The sequence below is a fragment of the Brassica napus genome, chromosome A3 (assembly GCF_020379485.1).
Source record: "Brassica napus cultivar Da-Ae chromosome A3, Da-Ae, whole genome shotgun sequence".
NCBI lineage: Eukaryota > Viridiplantae > Streptophyta > Magnoliopsida > Brassicales > Brassicaceae > Brassica > Brassica napus.
In genome coordinates this window covers 15,534,926-15,560,792 of record NC_063436.1, presented here as the reverse complement: position 1 = coordinate 15,560,792, position 25,867 = coordinate 15,534,926, and the positions used below count along the sequence as shown (strand labels likewise).

Below are 25,867 nucleotides of genomic sequence, written 5' to 3'. Positions count from 1 at the left end.
GCATGATGTGTGTGACCCCCTACTTCAGCTCGTGGTCCCTGTCCGCTTCTGTGATAATCTCTTCCGACTGAGTGACTGTTAGGAATGCAGAGACATAAAACTCTGGAACCCACAATGCAAATGATGGCATCTGAGGTCTTGTGTTCTCAAGCCACTGCAGTACCAGACTTATACATGTGATGTCCAACTTCTGAGACAAAGACACTAGCACTCATTATCACGTGATTGAATTTCCCTCCTTCATCCCCACTCTTTGTTTCACGTTCTGTACCAACTCTTTCGACCAGAAACACTTGCAACGAGAGCTGCATTTTCCCTGGTTTGTACTTCCACCTCCTAGACTTATATCATTTCTTTTCACACGTGCATCCACCAAACTGCTCACAACATTAGTATCAGTGTCCCCAACACAACTTGCATACAGCACAAACATCTCTCTGTCCAAATTAGTGTTAACTCTGGGCCTTAAAGCGACTTCTGGTTCTGCCTCTAATCCCACCTTTATGATTATCTGGTTCACAGAAGATACCACATTCACTGGTGAAGGTTTGAGATATCCAGCCTCTTTTGGGACTAGTAGCAATACCATGTCCACCTGAACTGAGAATTGAGGCTTCTTCTTGCCTTTGCTTTCCTACCGCCATGTATATGTTGTTCATCACCTCTGATCTCGTCGTTTCCACCAAGATGCATCGTAACAGAACATAACTTCTTTACTCCTCGTTGCAGCCTTCAACATAAACCACATCCTCACCGCAGTGATCCTATTAATCACCCTCCCTTTGTTGTTGTATTTTGGTACTTGTGCTTGGCTCAGTTTCTTCCATTTGGCAGGATGCTTCAATGCTAATAGCCCACAGCCAGCTTCACACACCCTGGCTTATGAAAGTCTTCCATACTTTTTGTTCATCTTCGTTCTCCCCTTCTTCTTCTCTATGAATCTCAACAGCCTTCTTTTGTTGGAAAACTTTCCCACCGCTTGATTACTCTTTTTCGCTGGCTTTTAAATACATCTTCCAGCTGCAACCCAGGCCTTTCCGTTAAGGTCTTAACGTCCTCAGCTGTGCCTTTCAATCCGCTATAAATTGGTAAAGGTCGGTCTCTTCACTCTTTTACTTTTCAGATGCATTTCATCGAGCACTAGTCCTGCACACCTATCCATCTCAGCCTCATTGTGCTCTTCCTTTCTCTTTGAGTTATGTAACCCAAGAGAGACCTCTTCACTCATAGACTGTCGTTTCTCCTGTCAAGAGCCCAGATTTTTCTCCACACGTCTCAAAATCCCTCCAGATGCTTTCCATCTCTTCTTCTTCTTCTTCTTATTGTTTATCTTCAATCTTTTCTTCTCAGGAGCATTTTATCGAGCAGATGATAGGCATAACTCTTGGCCTTGGCTTATTTTCCTCCATTTGGAGGGTAAACTTGAAAAAAGCGGACTTTAACTCAATATACCCCACCCTCTTTTCAAAAATTCTATTTTATCCCACTAATAAAAAATAATTTATTTTTTTATTTTTTTTTAATGCAAAACATGGTTAAAGACATCGGTGCCTTAATGAAATCAGTTTATTACCATGATCCAACCAATTCTACCCGACCCACCCAAATCCAACCGGATCAAACCCAGTTTTACATCTTCTCTAATTTTTCCAGTCTCGACTAGTTCTCTCTCATGCGACTGAAAACGACATTCTTCCTCTTAACTTTCTTTCTCTTTCGTCACAATTTTTGAACTCATCTTTGCTTCGCTGTCCTGCTTCTCCTTCTCTTTCGTCATTTGCGAACCCATCTCTGCTTCTCTGCCGTCCAAAAAGAAGAGGAAATTCACCGTCACTTGCTTAGATCCAGTTGGGTCATAGAGGATGAAGAAGAAGAAGAAGACGTCCGGAGACGATGCAAGCTTGCCGGAGATGAAGCTTGGAATTTTTTACTTAAATTTGACGATGTTTCTCTACGAGTCATTTAAGGAAATAAGCATTATTGTTTTTTGTCTTTTTGTCCTCAACTTTGGTGAAAGATATGGATTGTTTCTGGAGTACACTAGCATTGCTTTCTTTCTCTTTTGTAATATAATGTTAACATCTTTTGTCCGCCAAGCAGATATCTTAAGAAGATGATGCTTATATAGACTTTAGATCTATTCTCTCGTAATATAACAAACTCTGTATTGAATAACTAAGTACAAATGTGTATAGCTTTGTAGTCGATCTCGAGTTACACTCTCATGACAAGCTTCACTCTAAATCACCGATCTCATAACGATCGGAATGTACAGACTCATGACGTCTATAACAAACTACCACAAAAGCATGAATGACACTTCTTCAATTACAACTCTATTTATACTACTCTTCTGTAACTGCAAAGACTCTTCTTCAGATAGAAGTTACTCCCTTCTCTTCTTATTCATAATACTTCTCAACACTCTTCCTCTAACTCTAGTTCTCCCACTCTCTCCTTTCCTCTTCTCTTACGATAATAAACCTTCTTGAGTCTATCAGATGCTCCATTCTCAACTTTGAGTTTATCATTCTTCAAATGGTAGTAGTAGTAGTAGTAGTAGTACTGTGTCCTTGAGATTCAAGTGTTTTAAGAAGATGATGCTCCATTCTCAAATTCTATTTTATCTATGCGCTTCATGCAACTTGTTCAGAAAAAAACAGAGTTTGGTACCAAAGAGGTTGACAACATGGAGGAGTGATCGTATTTTTTGTAGAGTTCTACACCATTATTTATGATCGTACTGTCTTTCTTGAGGAGATGGCTTCCAATGCAGGCCCTATGCACAGTGGCGGACCCAAGATAAGTTTTAAGGAGTGTCATAATTGGGCTTGGCCCAGATTAAAACTAAAATAAAAGGGAAAACAGGTAGCAGAGAGAGTTTGAACCCAGGTGACTCGGTTAAAGGGGGAAAGGAAATAAACACACCAATTGAGCTATGTATTTCTCAGTTACGTTTTATAAACTTGCTAATATATAATTTTAACATGTGGCAGGTACACACTAAGCACATATTTCTGAGGTTTTTCATGGCAAGTGAAAGCAAATTTGCTACGAACGATTTATTCATTAACTAAACTAGCCATGAGTATTTTGTAAGTAAAATGTAGGATTAAAGTTTAAGAATCTTCTTTTTTTTTCTTCTACAAACACATTTTGTTTGTCAGTAAATATTAAGTTGAGGTAATATATCACATTACACCATCCAGCATTTACAAATAATTTAAAAGTTTTAAAACATTTATCTTCTTATATATAATTTTTAAATTTTTTTTATGTTTTATAAAATTTGTTTTGTTTTGTTCATGTTAAAATAAAAATATAAAAGCATTCATGTAAAACATGTACGCATAGCACATGTTAAAATAATAATTTAAAAAGTATTCTTGTAAAACGTTCGGCCGTTATATATATAAATTTAATATTCTAATTATACTTAGTAGTTTCTAATAGTAGTAATTCCAAGAAGGGTATACTGAGTTAAAGTCCGTTTTTTTTTTTTTGCAGAAAACCTTTTTTTGTCAAGAATGGATTGTTGTAGCGATTAGCAACTTGCATTTAGCTTTGTCCTCCAAAACTTAATCAACCCTGGAACTGGAAGCAGTGTTTGTCCAAAATTGAGTTCTTGGCTCAACCACCAAACACAGACAGGGCAAATCATGACAGTAGAATATACATATATATATAAGAGGTTAAAGAATAGTTAAAGAGAGCAGTGATACTCTTTTCTTTTCAGCTAATTAAGAAAGCTTTCAAGGAAAAATTGCTTTGATTTGCTATGTTTTGGACATCAGATATGTCGAGAAACCAACAATTGTCTACAAATCAATAGGTCTCAGATAAAAGAAGAAACCGACATTAGTCAGAGATACAAATTAATAGAGTCTAAGATGAGACAAAGAGTAAATAAACAAGAGAATACAAATTTAATGGATTAGGGTGTGTGTTCCTCTAGTTGCCTAGTGATTTGCAATGAGCTTGGAACATACGGGCACACAATTGAGTAACACCATTTGCCTATAGATTCACCAAGATCCACTTGTTTAAAGTATCCATTGTTTCCAATGATGCAAGCAATGTTGCGTGTGGGGGGACAAGATTTACCACGGTCTTTATCAAGAACCACAGCCACTTTCTTCTCCTCGTCAACGAAGAAACTCCCACCGAACACCGAAAACAAAGTACCAATGAGTGGTTTCATATCAACAGATAAGAACACGTTTCTCCACGAGCATGCATTGGGCTCAATCTTACTAGTAATCCATATATTGACAGTGAATGCAGGTGACGTGCATCTCTGCAATAGCAACGCAAGCTGCTCTTCTCCAACACTAGAAAGAGTCACAATGTCTCCGAAGAAAGCGTTGAAAGGCAGAGGAAGACGCGGACCAAACCTCTCCGTTGTAAAATCAAAACAGAGGAGGAAATCAGGGAGCTCTTTAATCTCTGGTGGACCGTTTAAATCGAGCTTCTCTTGAGCGTACCAGTAAGTGTTGCCCTTCAGAGACAAACCACGGTGAAGAAAAGAAACAGTCCAGTCCGGAGTCAAATCATCATCAATGACCCTCCATGAATTAGAGTCTAAACTGAAGATCTCAAACTCGCAAACTCTGTGCTTCACACTCGGGTCGTAGTTATTCACAAATCTCAAGACTTTGTGCCTTTTCTTCTTCTCGTGTCCGAGAGCATACCTGTCCCATCTGTGGTAAGAAGTTCTGGGTTCGATCCACCTTGTCTGTCCCAGATAAGGGTTCCAGACAACGAGCCTGGTGTCTTTGGTGGTGCATAAGAATAAACCGTCGCAGTGAAAGATATTAGATATGTCGATTCCATCTGCGTCGAGATTACCTATACGCTCTATAGATGGATAGAGGAGATCGACGTTCATCAAGTAAACTCTATGCTCCTGCATCATCACCACCTTCCTCCGCTTCTTCTTCTTTGCTGGTGCTGCTTCTTCTTCTTCAAAGACGTGTCTATTTAAAAAGCTCTCGCGTTTCGTTAAAGTGTTCCAAGTTTTGCAGGTTGATCGCAAGTCTATAAGAGACGTCACCGGAAGCCTAGAGAGCACCTCCTCCTCCATCTCCCTTGGAAGATCGGACATCTCGTATAAAGTAGCTTGAATATCGTAAAGAACTTGCTCTCTTTTATTGAATGTTTTAGAAACTATGCTCAAAACTAAACTTCTCTAATCGTTATATCAATGCCACATCTAGACATGTATATATATATATATATATATATAGTAGAGTAAATTTCCTTTTCTATTAGTATAATAGATAAACTTCTAATACAACTAAGATTATGATAAGCTTATCTTATCGTTAACCAACTTATTTAAAGGATGTCTTGAGCTCCAAGCTATCAAAACTTACCCAACATCGTAATAGATATAAGTTAGCTTCGTTTCTAATTTATTAAAGGATGTCTTGAGCTTCGTTTCTAATGTTTTGAAGCAGAGAAATTGATGAAAGATGATTTGGGGGGGGGGGGGGGCATAGTTAAATGGTTGCGAGATTCATGACAATTTAGATTTGGCTGATCGACTAAGATCTACGGCAAGTGAATCAGAAGAATTAGGTAGAGATCAATAGTACCTTTAAAATTAGTTTTCTAGTTCACAGAATAAAAGAAAAAGACTGAATCTTTACCATGAAAAGAAAAAACGAAATACAAAAAATAAACTCTTAGAAGTTATATCTTCAATCTTCATCATTTGTATGCATCTGGCAAACTGTAACCAGGCATGACAATCTTGTCAGCAAACATCTTGCCGGTCTTGGGCATGACATGCCAGTGTAACGTCAAATTGAACTCTTTCCCACGAAGGTTATGTCCCTGAAAGATCCCAAATGATGATCAATTCAATTTTCTAGCTCTGAAGACACAAAAGACTTGTTGGGGGTTATTTTACTGAATGTACTGAACCTGATCAATGAAACGGTACTTGTTTGAGGTTTGAATCCGGAACTTGGCATGTTCCTTATCAGGGATAATCGCATCCCATAGAGAAACCTGCAAAAGAAATGTCAAGTCAAATCCACAACTTGTCTCAAGGAGGCTTTGCATTGACGCAAAGTGTGGACTGTAACATACCTGATTCAGGGAGTTCTTTGGAGTTTCGTATTCCGCTGCCACGAAAGCAAAAACCTGCAAAGCATTTTTCATAAATGAATATCAACCAAGAACAGTCTGTTTTGCAATTGCAAGAGACAAAGGACTTTTTAAGATGTTACTAAACCTGTTTAGTGTTCCAAGTAAACAGTGACTGCAAGTCTGCAGTTATGTCCAATGTCAAGCTCACCTGCAGTGACATGTAAAAGAACGTAACCAACAAGCAATAGATAAGAGGGAAACGAAGAGGCTTAAAGATAAATGAACTCACAACTACACTTAGGGGAAGTAACTTGAGCAGCAAGTCATAAACATACATGACTCAAGGAAGGAAGGAACCCTTTACGTTAAAGATCGAAACTTTTACCTCATCGTTTTCATATGATTGCTTCTTAAACCGATTGATGTTAAGTATCTGCAATCATCAGCCACAAAAACCAAAACCCATCATTTCAAAAATCAAAGCTTTCATACGCAGCAGATCCACAGCAATAAAGAGACGATTTTTATTACCTGGATCTCAGCAGATGGATTCTGGTCGCTGAAATTGTCTGAGAGAGACGCAATTGCGCAGATGAACGCGAGGGCCGTGACGGAGAACGTGAACAGAGCATTTGCTCTGTAACCGAAGGAATGCATCTTTAAGCCTTTTACGATTACTCCTCTGTGATTTACGTTTTATTTTGCAATGTGTAAACCGGAATCCAATTATTATCGATGACAGATTAAACCGGGATTTTGTTTAGGCTTAGGAATGTCATTTATTAGGCCCAATGGGTGACAAAAATTCATTTAAAAGCCCGTTTCTGTGAGACGTTTTACTCGTCGTACCATTCGAGTGATCTCTCAGTTCGTACCCTCGTTTGACCTTTTGGAGTACTATTTGCAGCTACTTCTCAAAGATTTTATCAACACTTTCTGTTACGAAAAAGAAAACATCATAATCAACTCATAAATCTCTCACGGATTCGGTGCTTTATGGGTCAAATTTAATATGGCATGTGTTCGCAAAATTAGTGGCACACTATACAAGTTGATTGATTAGCACAATGATAACGCTATTGCACCTACTGTAGAGGCGGCTACACAGTCCTTTTCACACAAAAAAACAAAACGAAATAAATACTCTTTCCTAATATATATTTTGATGTTTTAAGTTAATGCAGAAATTTACTTTTTGCTTATATTTTTAACATCAATTTACTTTTTACTTTCAAAAATATCATGAAAATACAATTAAAATATATTATTTAATCAATTACAAAGTAAACTACAGAATAATATATTGACTACACATTTTTTTTGTCTAAATGTTAAACTACACATTTTTTAATAAAATATTTTTAATAAAATTAAAACTTATCTTTAAAAAAAACTAGAAACATGAATAATTCTATCAAACATTATACATTTCGAAACTGAACGAATATTGTAACCATATCTTTTTCAGTAATAGAGAGATACTATAAACATCATTCCAACTAACCAAATCAAAGCACATTTTGTTTCCATTACTCGACTGAGTTACAAAAGAGGAAGACAGCCCCAAACAAAAAACATAAGACTTCTTAGACAAACATATTCATTTTCATTTTCTAATTACCAGATCACATGATACTACAACCAGCTGGATTCTCATCGCTGAACATATCGGAATAAGGACCCGAGTGCGGAGGCGGCATTGGCGGTGGATGAGCATAATTCACTGCCGGATAAGGCCGAGCATACATCATCGGATGGTACATGCCTCCACCGTGACCACCACCATAACCTCCATAAGCTGCAGCTTGTTGTTGTTGCATCATCATTTGCATATACTGTTGCTGGTTCATTGCCTGAGGCGGTGGTGGATAGTATCCTCCGCCTCCACTCATCGGTAAGCCTTGAACCGCCGGGAAAGCGCCGCCGCCTTGGTGTCCCATTGGACCCATCATACCCATTGGACCTCCTTGACCCATTGGGCCACCCATCCCTTTGGCACTGATTTGATTATGATTACCCTTGTTACCTCCTCCACCTGCTTTGATTTGTTTCATGAGCTCATCGATATCATGGGCCCCATGGGCTCCTCCTTTCGACTTGCCTCCTCCCTTTTTAGGCCCATCATCATAATGATGAACTTCACCTCCTCCTCCCCCACCACCGGAGGACTTCACCTTATCACCACCACCACCGTCTCCCTTCTTCTCACCTCCTTTTTCACTTTTACCCTTTTTGAAAAATCCTAGAAGGCCACCACCACTTTTGGCATCTGCTTTTCCGGTTTTACCCCCACCTCCTTTGTTCTCTTTCTCTTCTTTTCCCATTTTACCCTCACCCATTCCCTTCATTTTCACCGGAATCTCAAACCCCCCACCACCTCCTCCGCCGCCACCGCCACCACCACCGGCTTTGAGACCATTCATCATCATCATAATCTCATTAGGTCCCTTAGCTCCACCGCCACCACCCATCTGAGGCATCTTGTTAGGCATCATTGTCATCTTATTAGGAGGCATGTGACCATGTCCTCCCATTTCATCATCATCCTCATCTTCCTCATCGAACTCATCGTCATCATAATCATCTTCACTAAACTCCTCGTCATCATCATAATCATCATCACTAAACTCATCGTCATCATCTTCCTCTTCTTCGAACTTAACAGACTTCTTCTGGTCCTTAGATGCCACAGGAGGCATCATCATCTTCATATCCTTCCCACCACCACCACCAGCTTGAGCAGCCTTCATCATCATCATTTGTTGAATCTGCTGAGGAGTCAACTGCATAGGTTGACCATGACTCTGACCACCACCACCACCACCATTAGCTTTCCCGTTGCTCTCTTTTCCTCCTCCGCCACCGCCGCCTATGATCTCGGCGTGTTTCCCTGATTTGCTCAGCTTCTTAACGAGAATGGCTGGGTCCACGTTGCCTGTGACGGTGACTTTCCCCTGTTCTACATCTGCTTTTACAGAGTACACTCCTGAAGAAAACCAAAACAGTGTCAGAATCTTAACAAGTCTCTTGCTTTTCATCTGGGAAAATTAACACAAAACAATCAATGCTGTAAATCTCAAAATTTCGAGCTCCATTGTTGAATTTTATAAACTTTATACTTGCAATTTTTTAAAAAAGTTTGCTGTAATTCTTGTAATTTTATAAAGGGAGTAGCCCAGATGGTAAATTTCAAAGCTTTGGACTCCATTATTTTGGAAAATTAGTAACTTTATTATGTGAGAGATGAGAGTATTACACAGTAGGGAAAGCAAAAAAAAACACACACACACATTTCATAAATTTCAAAACTTTATTTAGAAAAATAATAAATTTCAAAACTTTTGTATATTTGAGATGATAATTTTTTTTTTTTTTTTAACTTCAGTATTGATAGATCCAAGCTTCGGAGAAAAATTGAAATGGTCAAAGGAAAAGAAAGATATATGAAGAGGGGAACAGAACAAGAACACACCTTCGATTTTCTGCAACTGTTTTTTCACTTTATGCTTACAGCCTTCACAGTGTACATTTACTTTCAGAACACAAGTCTGCAAAGTATCAAATCACAGTAAACAGAATTAGCACAGTGATATCTATACACACACACAAAATCTTGAAGGGAGACGTATACCTGAAGCTTCATAACATCTTGTTTATTCATAATTTCTCTTAAATTTGTGGGTATAGAGAGAGAGAGAGAGTTTCTGTCTGAACTCTTATTTCTTCTTTATCTCATTTGTGAAGAGAGGAGTGGAGGTGGTGGATAGGTTATAAGAAGGGGGATATGTAATGTAGTGTAATAAAGTTGGTTGTTGTTTAAGGACAGAGAGATAGAGACACTCAATAAAAACACACTCAGAACTTGTGTTTTGTTTTAAAACTTTTTAACTCTCTGTTTCAGGGTTTATTATTTCTACTTATGTTTGTGTGTGAGAGAGTGAGGACGGTGGCACAAGTAGCAAGGTTAATTTTCCATTTTCATTTGCAAACATCTTTTTAAAAATGTCAGTTTATTATTGTTTTGATTTTAAAATTTCAATTTTAAAGTTTTATACTTTTTTTTCTTTTTCTGGTACAGAGTTTAGGGGAGAAAAAGAAGAAGAAGCTTAAAGGTAGCTTCTTTCACTTTGGCAGTGTTAAGTACAGCCTCGCTTCGTCTCTGTACTCTGTACTTAGCTGTATTCATCTTATGGAACAAGATTAATAACACACAATACGAATATATAATGTTCCTTAACTACACTACTTAGCTGTATTCGTATTTTGCTTTTAATTATTCGTATATCTAATATGTGTTTTAGATGTAAACCAGAGTTTAACATGGCTCAATAATTTGGATTTCTCATGTTGTTATCATGTAGTGGTTTTGTCTACTGTTCTAAAAAAAATTATATATTAGTCGCTATTTACATTTTGTCAATGTCTTGACGTTATACGTTGAATTTAGTCGGAATGGTCACGTAGTGTATAGTATCCATTTGCTTGCAAAGTAATTAGACTACAATAATTCATGTATGACACTGATATTAACATGCAAATTTCAGGATCGTAATAATGATTTTAATGATCGTTGACGAGAGGGGTTAGGATCCAATTGCAAGATAGGGTCTTTGTCACCATAATGTCGACTTGTTTAACAGCATCACTTACGCAAACAATGTTACTATTGAATTTAAATATTAATTGAAGACTCCTATAATGGTAAATTATGCGATCTAGATCTTACGTATATACAACTAATGTACCTCGTACAGAAATTGTTTATCATAAATGAACCAAATTAAAAACCTTAAACCTTCAATTTAATTTGCTTCTTGATGATTCATAACCCGGGAAACTAGAAAAATACTACATGATTGATTTAACAACTTTTGTTGTTGAGGATGCTTGACAAAATTTATACATAAATATAAGAACTGACAATATAATTGTTATTGGTTTTATATATAAGAAGAAGAAAAAGGGAACAATAATGTTGGATGAGTTTTAATGGGTCAAGAGACAGGTAGGTCGCTTCCACTATATGCTGTGGATAGAGCTATCTTGGGCCAGCTTTCAACCACCAGTTAGTTCCAAAACAAATAATTATTAATGAGCTATTTAATCTTCTAGTTGAAATATTTTGAGGTTTTGATTTAGATATAAAACTCAACTTAATGTCTATAAAAGTATCTCCATCCACACTCCATAATTTATTGTAAAATAGAGTGGAAAATAGAGTAGTAAAAAAATAAAAAAGTAACTATTCTATAAATAGAGAGATTTTTTTTATACTCCATTTTTGGAATAAATTATGGAGTGATAATGGAAATGCAACGCAGAAGACGCATGTGCAGCACTTCGGTGAGATGGTGTCATAGTATTTAACCGATGTTTTCATACAAATTCATAGTTGTGTGTAACATGAAGGAATATAACTAATTTTGCGATTGTTATTTTAATTCACATCGTGCATCTTTAACTATCACCCAACTTTGACCGTCTTTAGTAAAAATAATTCATCATACTAAGCATATATAGATACACGCGTATGTCTCAGAACTTAATCTAATATTATGGAGCCATAAATATTTTAAATTAATTTTAATTAAGAAGTATTTTGATAACTTGGAAATCATACGATCCATGTATAATAATTTTTAAAATTTTGAAAGTCATTTGGCTGTGCCTAAACATGGTGCAATATGTTCATGATAAGATAATATTATTATTTTAAAAAAAAAACTGGAAAAGAGTAAAACAACTAATATAAGTATAAAAAATTAAAATGACTAATGGTTCGATCATAACTAACGTTTTAGATGTAGTTACATTCTATACGGACCAACATTTACAAACCGTGCCGCAGGTCCCGTCCATGGCTGCCTCAGAAGTCAATTAGTTTTCTCCAACCTAGTAAGAAATCAAATTAGATGTACAAAAAATTATTTAAGAAAAATAAAATAGAGTTGTTTAGGAACCTTGTGGCCAGAACCCTCTATTAGGGGTGTTCTGAGAATCATTTTCAGAGGTATTTTAGACCATTATTTTTCTAGATAAAATTATGAAGTTTCTCTGTTGTTTTTTCGTCTTCTTTAAACTATAAGAAAACCAACCTCGTGACGAAAACTGTTGTCAGCTTAAATTTTTCTTTGTCAGATTATGTAGTAATCTTTTTTGTTCTCTCCATCCACTTTTCAAGAAATTGCTAAGCGTTGAAGCTAAATGTGTCTTCATGGCATGTATTATACTCATAGCCTTTTAGGTTTAGCTTCTAAGAACTAATAAGTGACGGAATGTCCCAGTGTCAAGAGATCTTTATAGTCAAAATATCCTGATTCCTGAGATAGCTTTTATATTATCTTGTACTAAGTACGAACCATGCTTACACGTGCAGGTTTTGAATCTTTTGACAAGTGTGTAAAATCACGATTCATGTTCAGTTAAAAAGAAAACATATATCATCAACGGTTTCACATGTACTTAAGTTTTTTTTAATCCTGCATACTTGTCGAGTTGTCGTTTTATAGTTTTGTCATTCTACAATACTCCTAGAGCTGTAACTGTGACAAACTGACAACTGTCACCCATTGTGTAACTTTATATATCTCTTTCCTATTCTCAGCTCAGGTATGGTCTTTTCGAATATATTCAAGCTTGAATTGGAGTAGTTTATATAATTAGCAGACCCTAACCAGGAACATACATTTATAATGAAAATAGATATGGGCATAATGTGATATAATAATGATAATACTCTCATGAAAATAGGAAACTGTATACAGACCAACAAAAAGACCAAACATATACGAACTAAATGTATCAGGTGTTAGGTTTGATCTGAAGGCCAAGAGACGAATGGGAAGAGACGTGTGAGAATGTCGACGAAGTTTGTTAGTAGTCGAAATCTCAAAACACGTTATATAAAGCAAATGTGTCAACACCTTTGACTTGATTTTTGGAAACTATCTCTCGGAAGTAAGTATCAGAATAAAATTTTCGAATTTTTATTTGTGAGAAAGAAATGAATCTACCCATTTGCAGACGTGAAACACATGTACTTAAAGTTAATTAATAATTGACTACTCCACAAGGAAATAGGCAAGTCCTATGAAAATCGATACCACATAAAAATTACCGCTCGTGTAAATGACAAGGACTAGAGATATTATTTTTTGATGAATCTGAACGTTTCATAATTATGAAATTAAAATGGGAAAATACCAAAAAGTAAACAATGGCTTTGATTCATATCACGGGGGGTCGAAGATGATGTTACTCCACACGTTTCAAATCAAATATCTAAAGTTTTTGAAGGTATTTGTGATTTATTTCGTATGTTACAGGTATCTAATTTTCGATTTGCTTTGCTTCAAAAAATATGGATGTACGTTTTTAACGGATATCAGAAAATAAATAGAATATGAATATACGTTTTTAACGGATATCCGAAAATAAATAGATATTTGCAGATACTTATAAATACTTACAGATGTCTCATTCATTTAGATTAATAAAAGTAATTTTAAATTTTCAATATAAATTTGTTTTGTAAAATATTTGTTTTGCATGATATATAAAATAAAATTTTAAAAAGTAGTACATCTACATATTTTTTTGTAAATTTTAAAAATTTAGTTAACAATTATAATAACACAAAACTTACGAAAAAGTTATAATTGTCATATTTTCTCTCTTCTTTTCTATGAAATATTTGTATATAAGTAATAATGTGAATATAATTTTTCAAATCATATGTTAGAATAATAATTATATAATTTTATACATTTAAAAATTTAAATATAATCAAGATATACATATACTTATATATTACCGGATCGGAGCAGATATCCGCTTCCCAAAATTTTAATATTTGTGATTTGCTTTGATTTTAACGGATATTGATTTTTAGTATTTGTTTTGCTTTGAAGTTTATGGATATTCGAAATTTTCGGATCGAACCGAAACACATAACGAATCAAATCAAATTTAACGGATAAAATGTCCATCCTTTAGTAACACATGCATAAACCTTAGTGAACTTCTCAAGCTTTCGATTCTCTATCTTATTTATCTATGAAATTAATTAACATAATTTTCCTTGAATTAACATAATCGGACTAACGCATATTCGAGCTGAAGTCAAAATTCCCAAAACCTGTTCTTGATATGAGTAAACTGTTCGTCTGAGGTAAACTCTTACTGTAGTTGTATTAAAAACTAATGATAAAGTATGCATTTTCTATTTTATTATAAATTTACATTACTAGTTGATAACATATTGACAACTAGAAAGCGTGAGAGAGAGAGATACTCGGTAAGCCAAGATGTATATATCCACAGTTGGAGTCTCTGGATTTCATATCCAGAATTGGGTCGCAAACTTTCAGTACAAGTAACAAAGTTATAACATCTCCATGGTATATATTGATGGGTCTATATATCATATTAAAGAAAGGTTTGTAGTATTTGGCTAGGTACAAATGCGATCAACTTTTGAATTTATATCCATGTACATGAATGTGCAACATACATATATACCCTTGGTTACAAGGACACCTACCCATACATACGCATAAATGACAAATAGCTAAAATATCCCTAAAATATCTACACATCGAATGACCCGTTCTTTTTGATGATAAGGTTGTGATTTTTGTGGTTCTTGTTGTTTTCATCTCTTACATTGATTCAGTATGTTGTCCAAACAAAAAAACAGTGATTCAGTATTTTATCGAGTAAATTGACAAGAACGTAGCTACAATGTAGATGATTTATTAACAATTTTAAAGAGACAAACAAATGTCGAGAAATCATATTCTATAATATCAACCTAAAAGAGTGAAATCCATAAAATTGGTTGGCAACGAGCGATAGTATGAAAGTTAGGTGTGACAAAAGTTGCTATATTGCTTCAACTATATTTTCATAAATTTATTTGCCTGGATGAGAACCACAAAATTTTAAAAATATAATTTTGATTGGTAATATGTAAATAACGGGATCCTATATTTAGACCAAAAACGGGATCCTATATATTTTTACTTATGAAATATTTTCTCTTTTTTTTTACAAATTCCACCTATTAAATTATACTTGATCGGTCATCTGATATATTTGAAAGCACCCTATCAGCCGGCTATTCATAATTTACATAAAAGAAAATTAGGTGCTCAAAATCTCTCTCAAAAAAAAAAAAAAAGACAAAGACATCAAACTGATCCATGAAAATAAAATGGAGTGTATTTTAATTTTATTTTCAGACCAATGTTATCAATGTAGCCCATATAGTAATACTAAAACAACTTCTGCATAAACACACGAATCAAAGCCTCGTGTTTCATCGTAGCTTTAACTAAAATTCCCAAAAGCAAATTCAATATTTTACTAGGTCAAACCCACAAGAGAAAAAGAGAGTCAATCCCAAGGATCAAGAAATGAGAAGTGAGAGGAAAATGCTTTATTGGGTTTGCTAATAAGACATGAAGCAGACTGAAAACATCTGGTTTTGTCCAAAAAAGAAGGAAGTCAGATTCCAAAACTGCGCACCTACATTGTTTAATACTCACTCACACATACATTCATGTTTTTACTGTTTATGCACAGTCAATAACTTTGACACAGCTCCATGTTTTAATATTTACCCATCTCTCTTTTATAGTCCATCGTAGACTTTCACTTTTGTCCCCCTCGTGCGGCAACATTCTCAGCAACTTGATTTACTATATACAATAATACAAATCATAAGATATTTGTTAGGAGCTGGTTTGTAAATTATTTCGATACGATACTGAAGCGAAGGGACCAGCAATCTTTTTAGCTGATCAGAACAATCTTACTAACGTGTGTCTTTGTAAGAAAAATTCAACTTTTACTTTTTCGGTTATTTTATTTCCTGTTTACCAGATTGTCTCTCATGACTCGTTTGCTTATTCTCTGCACTTTTTTTTGGCTCAACATCAACTTTTCATTAACCAAATAGTTTTACAATGAAATTAGACCACATTAAAATTCCACCACAAATACAACAATGCATTTTAGAACACTCACTAGGTGATCTCTCACTCGGATCCAACGCAACCTAGAGTACATTGTTATAATTTCCACCACAGTCGGATGAGAAAGCTTCACGACTCGAAGCAAACTACCCCTTAAACCACTACATTCTACCACTAAAAAAGAAGGTTACATGTCTGGTCCTAAAACATCGAAAAAACCTAAGCTATTTCCTTTAAAACCAGCAGCCGGTACCAAAGATAGGCGTGATATGCTCGACCAGCTGCATCAACACCCGAGGGGTGCTTATTCCCAACACGGCTTATTCAATATCCAGGAGCTAAGGAGCTGACCTCTTGAAAGGTGGGTTGAGGTGTTGACTCCTCCTGTGACCCAGGATGAACTCCGTAAGATGAAGTAGAAGCAACACTACAGAATCTATCTTTCATACGGTACTGCAAATGTGTTACTTCTAGACGTGGCATCACCGAATCTCAACAATCCTTTTGTTGACCAGGCGCAAAGCTGTTAATTCTCTGCACTTTTCTTTTACCAGTCTTTTAAAATTTTACTTTTTTATGTATAAAAGAAAATGAAATAATGGATAAATAACTCGAAGAGTGGTGCACAAAGTTCAAGTGTTTGTATAAATGTTCGACAAGACATTGACTAAAGCATTCCGAACATGTCAACAAAACTACAATCTAAAATTGCAAAAAGCTGCTAAACGGTCGAATTGCTTTTAACACGCATTCTATACATAGCCAACTTAAGAAACCAAACCTTTTTTTTTTCTTGAACGCCAAAGAAACCAAACCTAATCTTTGTCTATAAACTAAAATGTCAACCATCGTATGGATACTATAGAACTAAATCAAACTAACAAATTATTATTGTATATTATTAAAAACATCTTTATAAGACAGTTTTTCCAAATGAATCTTTAGACTTCATTGTACTAATATTTTTAAAATAATATAATTATGTATTTAATTTCTTGAAAGTTTCAATGCTAAGCGGCAATTATTTTTTACTCCTTCCGTTTCACAATACATGATGTTATTCCTTATTGCACAAAAATTAAGAAATTTATTTTTCTCTAAATAATAATTTAAAAAGTATAATTTAAAAATCATCCAACCAATTACAGAAATGACTGCAACATCTAATTGATTACATAGTTTTCAATAAAGTTAAAAATAACATAAAAATATCAAAACATCATCTATTTGAAACAACAAAAATCTTCTAAAACATCATCTATTATGAAACGAATGAAGTATATTTTTTTCTCTCTTATTTTCAAATTCTAATTAATTTTCTAGGAGAGGTTATGCGATGATGATATTCTTATTTCAACTCAATCCACGAGTAAATGTGTTAGCACCACATCTAACCATCTGGAGCTTGTACTAGTTCTAATCTTTCCAAACTTAGCTTTCTTGAGTGTTTGTTTTGTGTATATAAAGCATCATCAGTATATGGCCCAACTAGGGATGTCAATTGGACGGAGTGGGTGGATTTAGGCGTGTCTAGATGGGCTTATTTTTTTCTGGGCGTTTTTGGTCGAGCCCAAATAGGACCATATCCAAATAGGACCATATCCAAATAGGACCATGACCAGGTGGACTGTCCATGGAATCCAGATGTCCATTTAATGTAAAATGTCTAATTTTCAAACTTAAAAGATGTACATATTAGAAATTTCATGTTTTACAAAACATACTTAAACTTACTTAAATTTCATGTTTTACAAAACATACTTAAACTTAAATTTCATGTTTCACAAAAGATACTTAAAGTCTTAAACTTAAACTTAAAATCCATATTTTACAAAAGCCAAAAGATACTTAAATTTCATGTTTCATTCCTTCACTTAATCTACTTCTTTTTCTTCTTTCCTCCACCTTCTTTTTCACCTTCCTTCTCTTTTTTTTTTCTTCTTCTTCTTCTTCATCTTCAGAATCACCTAACATGAGCAGAGATTTTAATTCATCACAAGTACGAGATAACATGTTCAAATCATAACAAACAATGAAACAAAGCGACATATTAATTCAAAACAAGGACGAGCTAACATGTTGAACATATATCACTTGCAAAGCATTTCCTGAAACTAGCTTATCACAACAGAGGCATTTACCTAAACTAGCTTATCACAACAGAGGCATTTCCAGTTCAAATCAATCATAACTAAAGCATCACAACAGAGACATTTACTTAAAGAGTTAACTTACTTGTCACTTCAAATCCACGCAGCCAATTTCTTCCACAGATGAGAGCTTGTACATTTGATGGAAGAAGTCGACTCCTATACTTGCTAAGAACACGGCTTCCAGCACTGAATGACGACTCAGAGGACACGGTTGTAATGGGAATTGAAAGAACATCACACGCCATGCGAGCCAGCTCTTTAAACCGTGTTGCATTGTTTTTCCAGTATCTCAAGACATCTATAGTCATAAAGGCAGCCATATCTAAAACCGGTTCAGACAAGTATATATCTAAAGCTGATTTTCCTCTTCCCTCCTTTGAAGAAAAGAATGCATAAAAATCCTGCAATATGAACATAAAAACAGTAAGACACCAAGTACAAAAACACCAAGTACAAAAACAATGTTTTCCTCTTACCCCATATCCAGCTGGTATACTTTTCACCAATTGTGTTTCTGAAGGGCTCGCAGTAGTGCTCTTACGATCTTTTTTATAAACTCCATACAACTTCTTTATCTTCTTCCGGATATGATCGACTTTCGACTTGCTTGTAAATGGATCTAAGACGTCATAACAATATTCCAATGCAGCGAACTTCAACCTTGGATCCAACACCGCAGCAATAGAAAGGATGTCACTGTATTCTTCCCAGTACTTGTCAAATTTCAGCCTCATTGTTTCCACCATTTGAACAATTATCTCATCTTCTGAAGTCTCATTCGCTCTCAGCCAGCACTCTATCTTCCAGACTTCCATAAAGTATAAATTTGCAGTCGGATATGATGAGCCAGAGACAAGATTTGTCATCGCAGCAAATGGAGACAACAATTCTTTGATGAGTGCTCCTCTAGACCATTCCAAATCTGATGGAAAGCACTTGTAACTCGGATCTGCTTCAGAGAGATTACGCAGTGCTTCTCTATGCGGAATGGCTCTTTCCAACATTCGAAAGGTTGAATTCCACCTAGTTGCAACATCAAAAACAAGACCAGGTTCTTTCATGCTCCCAGCAGTTTCGACACAGGTCTGAAACATTTGTTCTCTCGACTCTGAAGACTTCACAAACTTCACGCTGCTCCTAATTTTTTCCAAGGCTTCACTAATCACAGCCAACCCATCTTGAACAATGAGGTTCAAGATGTGTGCTGCACATCTTACATGTAGAAACTCGCCATTGCACACCAATTCTTTGCGAAGTTGTGACTTTAGAACCCCTTGCATATTGTCGTTTGAAGAAGCATTGTCGACTGTCACTGTGAACACTTTCTTCTCTAACCCCCATTCCTTCACTAACTCCATCACCTTCGCAGCAATAGTAAAACCAGTGTGAGGTGGGGGAAAGGCAACAAATGACAGTATCTTCGCCTTTAGCTTCCAAGCATCTACATAATGTGCTGTCAGACATAAATAACCCTCCACTGTGATGGCTCTCCATAAATCAGTAGTTAAGCAAACTCTTCCGGGAATTTCGCTCAAAACCTTTCTAAGATGAGCTTTCTCATTCTCGTATATCTTCAGGACATCTGATACAGCAGTATTTCTACACCAAAACTCAATACGAGGATTCGCATACTTAAACGCTTCTCTAATCCTCCTAAACTCGACAAACGAGTATGCAAGATCGTGCTCAACTATGGCACCAGCAATCATTTCACGGAAGACCATTATATCAAACTTCCTATTGCTTCCGCCAGGTGTACTTCCAGAAGCAGGAGTCATAGAACATTGTCTAATATGATGCCATATAGTAGTAGTTCCATTACTCAGGTCAAAGCAATAGGAATGGTGGCAATGCTTGCAGACAACGTTAGTACCCTCAGACACTCTATCTCCTATTTCAAAATGTTGCCAACACTTTGAATGTCTTCGTTTTTTACCTCTCTTACTCTTAGCCACACTTGTAGAATCATCTTGTACATCATCTTCATTCTGATCAGGACCATCATCTTCATTCTGAACAGGATCATCATCTTCATTCTGATCAGGACCATCATCTTCATTATAATCAGGACCATCATCGCTCAAATAATCATCATCATTAAGGTTCAACGTATCACCATCCATCTGAACAAAAGAGATTAAAGATATTTAGACATTTACATAAACGAAACTTACAAACAAACGAGAATCATCATTAACAATGGACAGAGTTAAACATAAGTGACCTATGCAAATTTTCACCCATACGCCTAGGTTAGCTGCAAAACAATAACACGACCACACCTATGAGATAATGTAGCAAAAACCATTCCAAATTGAAATGAACTAGCAAACTTTAACCCCATATGCCTAGGTTAGCTGCAAAGCAAGAGTACGACCACACCTATGTGACAGTGAAGCAAGAACCGCTTCAAACATAAGTGAACTATGCACTCTTTCACCAATAAGCCTAGGCTAGCTGCAAAGCAAGAACACCACCACACCTATATGACAATGAAGCAAGACCGTTCCAAACTTAAGTGAACTGTGTAAACCTTCACCCATCAACCTAAAAGCAATCAAATCGCAAACCCATCAACCTAAAAGCAATCAAATCGCAAACCCATGCAAACCCATCAACTTAAAAGCAATCAAATCGCAAACCCATCAACCTAAAAGCAATCAAATCGCAAACATGCAAACCCATCAACCTAAAAGCAATCAAATCGCAAAGAGAGGAGAGTCGAGATGAAGCGACCTGAAGCGAATCGAAGACAAAGTGAGAAACGGAGAGGAGAGTCGAGATGGAGAGACACAGCTCGAGAGATGAAGAGACGAGGCGGAGATACACTAATCGAGAGATGGAGAGACAAGACGGAGAGACACTGCTCGAGAGATGGAGAGAAGAGACGGAGTCGAGACTCGAGACTCGAGAGATTTGTGAATTGTGATTTCTGATTTTTTTTTCCCCAAATATTTGTGATTTCAAATATTTTTTTTTTTTAAATATGAGCGTATTTGGGCGGCCCATGTCCATTTTGTTTTATCCATTGGACTCTGGGCGCATCTGGGCATAATCTATTTGGACAGAAATATTTGGGGCATATTTGGACGTGATCATATTAGTCCATATCGATTTGGACATGGGCCGCCCATGGACAATGTGCCCAATTGACATCCTTAGGCCCAACCCAAGAAAAGCTGAACAAAATTAGCAACAATAGCAAGGGACGAACTGCAGCTCTTCTTGGTTGTTGTGCCTTCCACCTCTCGACTTTCCGTGGAAGAACATATATTATTGGGCCTGAACTTTACAAACCCAAAGCCCAGGAGATGGTGATTCTTATTTTTAGGATCATATTTGCCTCTTCAATTTATGTTGACACGAGTTAATTACTTGGCACTCTAAATATTTGCGTGTTTTAGTATAGGCCAATGAGACGATAATGATTAAGAGTAAAGAAACATGCATGTTTTTTTTTTTTTTTGAAAATTAGAAAGATGCATATGGTGCGCATAGGTAACATGTGAAAAAAAAGGGAATGGTAGTCTCTCTCTTCTCTCTCTCTGAGAACTTTTGAGAGATCGAGAGGCGCGGTGGTTCCCTTCCGAACAGTGAATATCGACTCTGGTACACGGCGGTCCTCTTGACGGTGTGTAGCCGGCCTTGTTTCTGGTGGTTCGTGCCCCTTTGGCGGAACTATCCGGCGTTCTTTCCGGCGATGAATCGGGTTAGTGTCGTTTGGTTTACTCGGGAGTGATCGAGGAGTGTGACGGGTTCATTATGGTGATGGTGGGTCTGAGCTCGGATGAGATCTCGATTCTGTTTTCGATTGAAGCTCTCCGATGCTCAGGTGTTTCAATTGAAAAAGCTGATTCCATTAAACTTCCAATACAGTTGTTGGAGGTGGTTTCGGTGGTTTGGATAGGTCCCGATTGAATCCGGTGAAGAGGTTGCCTTTAGTAAAGAATAGTTTGTCGCTTAAGACGGTGAGTCTCAGGTTTCCGGTGTGATTCCGGAGGAGAGACTTTTAGCAGTTCCGGCGGTGTTGTCAAGTCGGTGGGGAAGGGGACGTGTTCAATCCTTTCACACGTGTCTTCTCGTTTTTGCGTGCTCTCACACGTGGTGGGGAAGGGGGTTTGTAGTTTGGACCTCACTCTTATTTTTCTGGGCTTTTTGAATTTTGGTTTGGTTTAATCTTTTATGAGTGGGTTTTAGAACTTTGTTTTGTATGCTTGGGCTTTGCCCTTTGGGCTTCAGCTCTTTTATAAATAAAAATAGATGGCAAAAAAAAAAGGTAACATGTGAAAAATAGTTGTGTTCATTGATTACAATATTATATTATGTCCTTGTAGATTAAAATTGACAAATGAGACTTCATACGCGCCGTGATCTCATCGGAGACCTAGTGGCGGTCAATAATGTACATAAATACCAAAAACTGTGTGGAATTATCTGTAATAGTGTTATCATTTTTCTAGAAATGACGATTATCCTCAAATAATATTTTCAGCAATAACAAACAAACTATATTCTATACGCTTATTGAATCTATCCTACATGTAGCTATATTCTTTGTCATCGAATAAGACCTTTTTATATTCCAAGAACTCAGAAACCTACCTGCACCACACCGCACCTCATTTTGTAAAGCTTTTTATATATTATTTTTAGAAAAACAGATCTATTTTCTGGATTTGACTTTGATACATATGTACGTACGTTACAGAATTTAAGAATACAAATTTTAACGATTAAAAATTAAGAAAATGTATTGCGTGTTTTATCAACAATCCCATACAAAACAAAATGAAAAAGATAAGAAAAAAAAAGAAGCTACGGCTAAAGAAAAGTCAGCTAAACCGGTATCCTCACCGAACCACTGGTTGATCCCCCTGCCCCGGTTGACTTAACCGAAGTTCCTTCGCCGTCCTTATTGACTCCTCCTCTTGGCACATGTACCGAACTGTTCCTCCACAGAAACGACCCGTTTCTAAGAAAAGCCCACCGGTCTGACCGTACCGAATCACCGGTTGAATTCACCACAGCATTGCCTCTAACGCTACCGGTAGCACCTAGCCTAATCGAACCATCATCTCGACTCCTCCACAGAAACGACGGCGTTTTACGGAACAACCAACGATCAGACCAAGCCCTTGACCGATCAATCGGTTTACCTCTTCTTGAACTCCCTCCCCTAGTAAGACTATCCGACCGGTTTAGTTTCCAATTCTCCACCATCCTCTTCCTCACATCTTCAGGTAACCGGAGAGTAAACCGCTCGGTACATTCTCCCGGTTGAACCACCGAATGCCCCGTGGTATGCGATCTCGAGAACTTGACTCGTTTAACATCCACCGGTACACCTGGCAATCTCCTCGAATCGACTTCATTCGTAACCGATTGTTCCGGTACAGAAGCATCAACCACCGGTTCAGGATCTACCCCCACCTCCTGCAACTCAAGATCCGGTTCGACAGCTACCTGCTCGGCGAGATTCGCTCTGCAAACGGGACAAGTCACGTGAGCCTCAAGCCAGGCGCCGATGCAGTGAGGGTGAAACACGTGATCGCATTTAGGCAGCAAACGCAGCGTTTCGTCGTCTTCGAACTCGTTCAGACAGATCGCACACTCCAGCTCCCCTTTCCCTAGCTTCTGCGTCTTCACCTCCGAGTAGACAAACGTAGGAAACGTCTCCACCACGGAAACGTCTAGCCCACGCGCCGCCGCGGTGACGTTTCCTCTGGTTCTTCCACCACCAGCCGGTGAAACTCCGGCGTCGGGTGCGCCGGAGCAGTGGCGGAAGTAGATGGAGAAGAAGCCCATGAAGAAGAGAGCTGCGATGAGGATCACGACGATCACCGCCATGGCTGGACTTAAGTTACCGTAGTTATACCTTTCATCTCTCGGATCAGGGTTGTCCTGACCCGCCACAAGCTCCGCCGCTAATAATATAAGCAAGAAAACAATTTTAAAAACGCCCGTCGCGTGGTCAGATCTTTTCATGATTTTGTTGTTTGTTTTTTTTCTTTTTTTGCCTCTTGGAGAAGAAAGTTTATTATAACGTCAAAAGAGAGCGAAGAAGAAGAGATAGCTGATAGTGACGTAAGCAATGGAGTCAGCATTGAGTTCCACGTGGCAATATAAGCTTCGTACAATCAATTAAACGTGACATTTTTTTCCTGTATTTGTTGGTTTGTGTTACTATTACAGTGAAATTAGTTTGGTGTTATAATATAGTCGTATGAAAACATCCTTATCGGTACCGGTGAGAAGAGTTAACTAACTATGTTTCAAAATTTTCAAAACATCACATGAAGATGAGAGTTAACTAAACTATGTTTGCATAATATTTCGGACAGCTTTTGTGTGTTGTGTTTTATCGTTCAACAACTATGCTAAACTTCTTTATATCGTTTTCATGTCACTGGATTCACAAAGAACTTTTTTTTTTTGTTAAAGTTTCAGCTGTTATCCACAATCTTTTTAATACATGCACATAACAAAGACTCGTTTTCGAAAAAAAGGACTCGTTTTCACAAATTATTTTGGGTGTCTCCTTATAAAAAGAGCGATTTAGGGGGCGACTGGTTTTCCCGCTACCACCTGCAAACGCAGCTTTTGCGGTTGGTAGCGGTTGTCGGCGGTTTGCAACAATCACTCAAATCGCTTTAAACCGCTTCAAACCGCTCTGAATCTCATAAATTCAAAAACTGGCTCCAGCTAGCGTTTGCAGTAGCAGGAAGGTAAAATTTTTTTCTTTTTTTAAAATAATATATATACAAAAGTAAAAATATTTAATAAAAAAATTAAAATTAAAATTATGAAAATATTAAAATATATATGTTATATTTTAATTAACATTATAAAAAATTATAATAAAAACAATTTCAATAAATTTTCAAAAATTAAAATTATAACTTTCTAAATATAAATTTTATATTTATTATAATTTTATAATTTTTGATATTTTTATAATTATATTAAATATAAATATTGTTAATTTATTATTTGACTGTTACCGCATTTGGTAGTTAACCGGTCATAAGTCACCCGCAAACGCACCAATTTTTAACCTCAATACCAGTCGTACAAATCTCTTAAAACCGCTAGAAACCGCAACCGCCCGCATCCACAAACTCATGCAACCGCAACCGTAACGGTTGCGTTGAACCAGTCAGGCCCTTATTTGCAAAGATCTTATAATTTTTCGAAAAGCAAAAAATCAACTAGCGAAAGTAGAACAAATGCAAAGAGAGGACAAAACTCCAAAAAGAATCGGGTTCCACAATTACTAGATTTTTTTTTTGAATCACTCCACAATTACTAGAATACACATGGAAATTTATAGACCATTAGCTTGTGTGTGTGTGGGTGGCCATTAGCAACTGATGCCTTTACAAATATGCTTTCCTTATGGTCCTGATGAAGCCTTTATAAATCGTAAACAACGAACATAATTGACTTTAACGAATGTTTGGACCCCTCCGAGTTGTGAGTTCAACAAACAACGAAGATAACAGCCGGTGGTGGAAGCAAAACGCAGTAAACTTCTGCCGCAATTCTATTACATACAGATTAATACTCCCTCTATTTTATAATAGATGAAGTTTTAGTACTTTCCACACATATTAAGAAATTACTATTTTTAAACAAAAAATG

General features: G+C 36.6%; 4 protein-coding genes across 4 annotated transcripts; all 4 read right to left on the bottom strand.

Moving 5' to 3' along the window:
* Nucleotides 1–2,243: 2,243 nt before the first annotated feature.
* LOC106386162 (F-box/kelch-repeat protein At3g16740-like) lies at nt 2,244–5,107 on the bottom strand. The gene has a single exon (XM_013826051.3). The coding sequence runs from the start codon at nt 5,102–5,104 to the stop codon at nt 3,935–3,937; it is 1,170 nt and encodes a 389-aa protein (XP_013681505.3). The 5' UTR covers nt 5,105–5,107; the 3' UTR covers nt 2,244–3,934.
* Nucleotides 5,108–5,583: 476 nt separating this feature from the next.
* On the bottom strand, nt 5,584–6,787 carry LOC111214626 (signal peptidase complex subunit 3A-like). Its single transcript, XM_048776270.1, has 6 exons — nt 6,628–6,787; nt 6,482–6,529; nt 6,242–6,304; nt 6,097–6,150; nt 5,929–6,015; nt 5,584–5,838 (listed from the first exon to the last, which is right to left on the bottom strand). The coding sequence occupies exons 1-6, from the start codon at nt 6,751–6,753 to the stop codon at nt 5,713–5,715; spliced, it is 504 nt and encodes a 167-aa protein (XP_048632227.1). The 5' UTR covers nt 6,754–6,787; the 3' UTR covers nt 5,584–5,712.
* Nucleotides 6,788–7,596: 809 nt separating this feature from the next.
* On the bottom strand, nt 7,597–10,012 carry LOC106388885 (heavy metal-associated isoprenylated plant protein 34-like). The gene is made up of 3 exons (XM_013829062.3): nt 9,728–10,012; nt 9,569–9,644; nt 7,597–9,082 (listed from the first exon to the last, which is right to left on the bottom strand). Exons 1-3 carry the CDS (start codon nt 9,755–9,757, stop codon nt 7,722–7,724), a joined length of 1,467 nt encoding a protein of 488 aa, XP_013684516.2. The 5' UTR covers nt 9,758–10,012; the 3' UTR covers nt 7,597–7,721.
* A 12,836-nt stretch (nt 10,013–22,848) lies between these two features.
* On the bottom strand, nt 22,849–24,262 carry LOC106439011 (E3 ubiquitin-protein ligase ATL6-like). Its single transcript, XM_013880350.3, has one exon. It carries the CDS (start codon nt 24,209–24,211, stop codon nt 23,063–23,065), a length of 1,149 nt encoding a protein of 382 aa, XP_013735804.2. The 5' UTR covers nt 24,212–24,262; the 3' UTR covers nt 22,849–23,062.
* Nucleotides 24,263–25,867: the final 1,605 nt, after the last annotated feature.

Excerpts from the sequence above, each read along its gene's own strand:
- LOC106388885 (XM_013829062.3), bottom strand. The coding sequence starts at position 9,757 with ATGAATAAACAAGATGTTATGAAGCTTCAG. Across the intron at positions 9,645-9,727 it reads AAGATGTTATGAAGCTTCAG|ACTTGTGTTCTGAAAGTAAA; the intron begins GTATACGTCTCC and ends GATACTTTGCAG. Across the intron at positions 9,083-9,568 it reads ACAGTTGCAGAAAATCGAAG|GAGTGTACTCTGTAAAAGCA; the intron begins GTGTGTTCTTGT and ends GGTTTTCTTCAG.
- LOC111214626 (XM_048776270.1), bottom strand. The coding sequence starts at position 6,753 with ATGCATTCCTTCGGTTACAGAGCAAATGCTCTGTTCACGTTCTCCGTC. Across the intron at positions 6,530-6,627 it reads ATCCATCTGCTGAGATCCAG|ATACTTAACATCAATCGGTT; the intron begins GTAATAAAAATC and ends TGATGATTGCAG. Across the intron at positions 6,016-6,096 it reads CAAAGAACTCCCTGAATCAG|GTTTCTCTATGGGATGCGAT; the intron begins GTATGTTACAGT and ends TTTCTTTTGCAG.
- LOC106439011 (XM_013880350.3), bottom strand. The coding sequence starts at position 24,211 with ATGAAAAGATCTGACCACGCGACGGGCGTTTTTAAAATTGTTTTCTTG.
- LOC106386162 (XM_013826051.3), bottom strand. The coding sequence starts at position 5,104 with ATGTCCGATCTTCCAAGGGAGATGGAGGAGGAGGTGCTCTCTAGGCTT.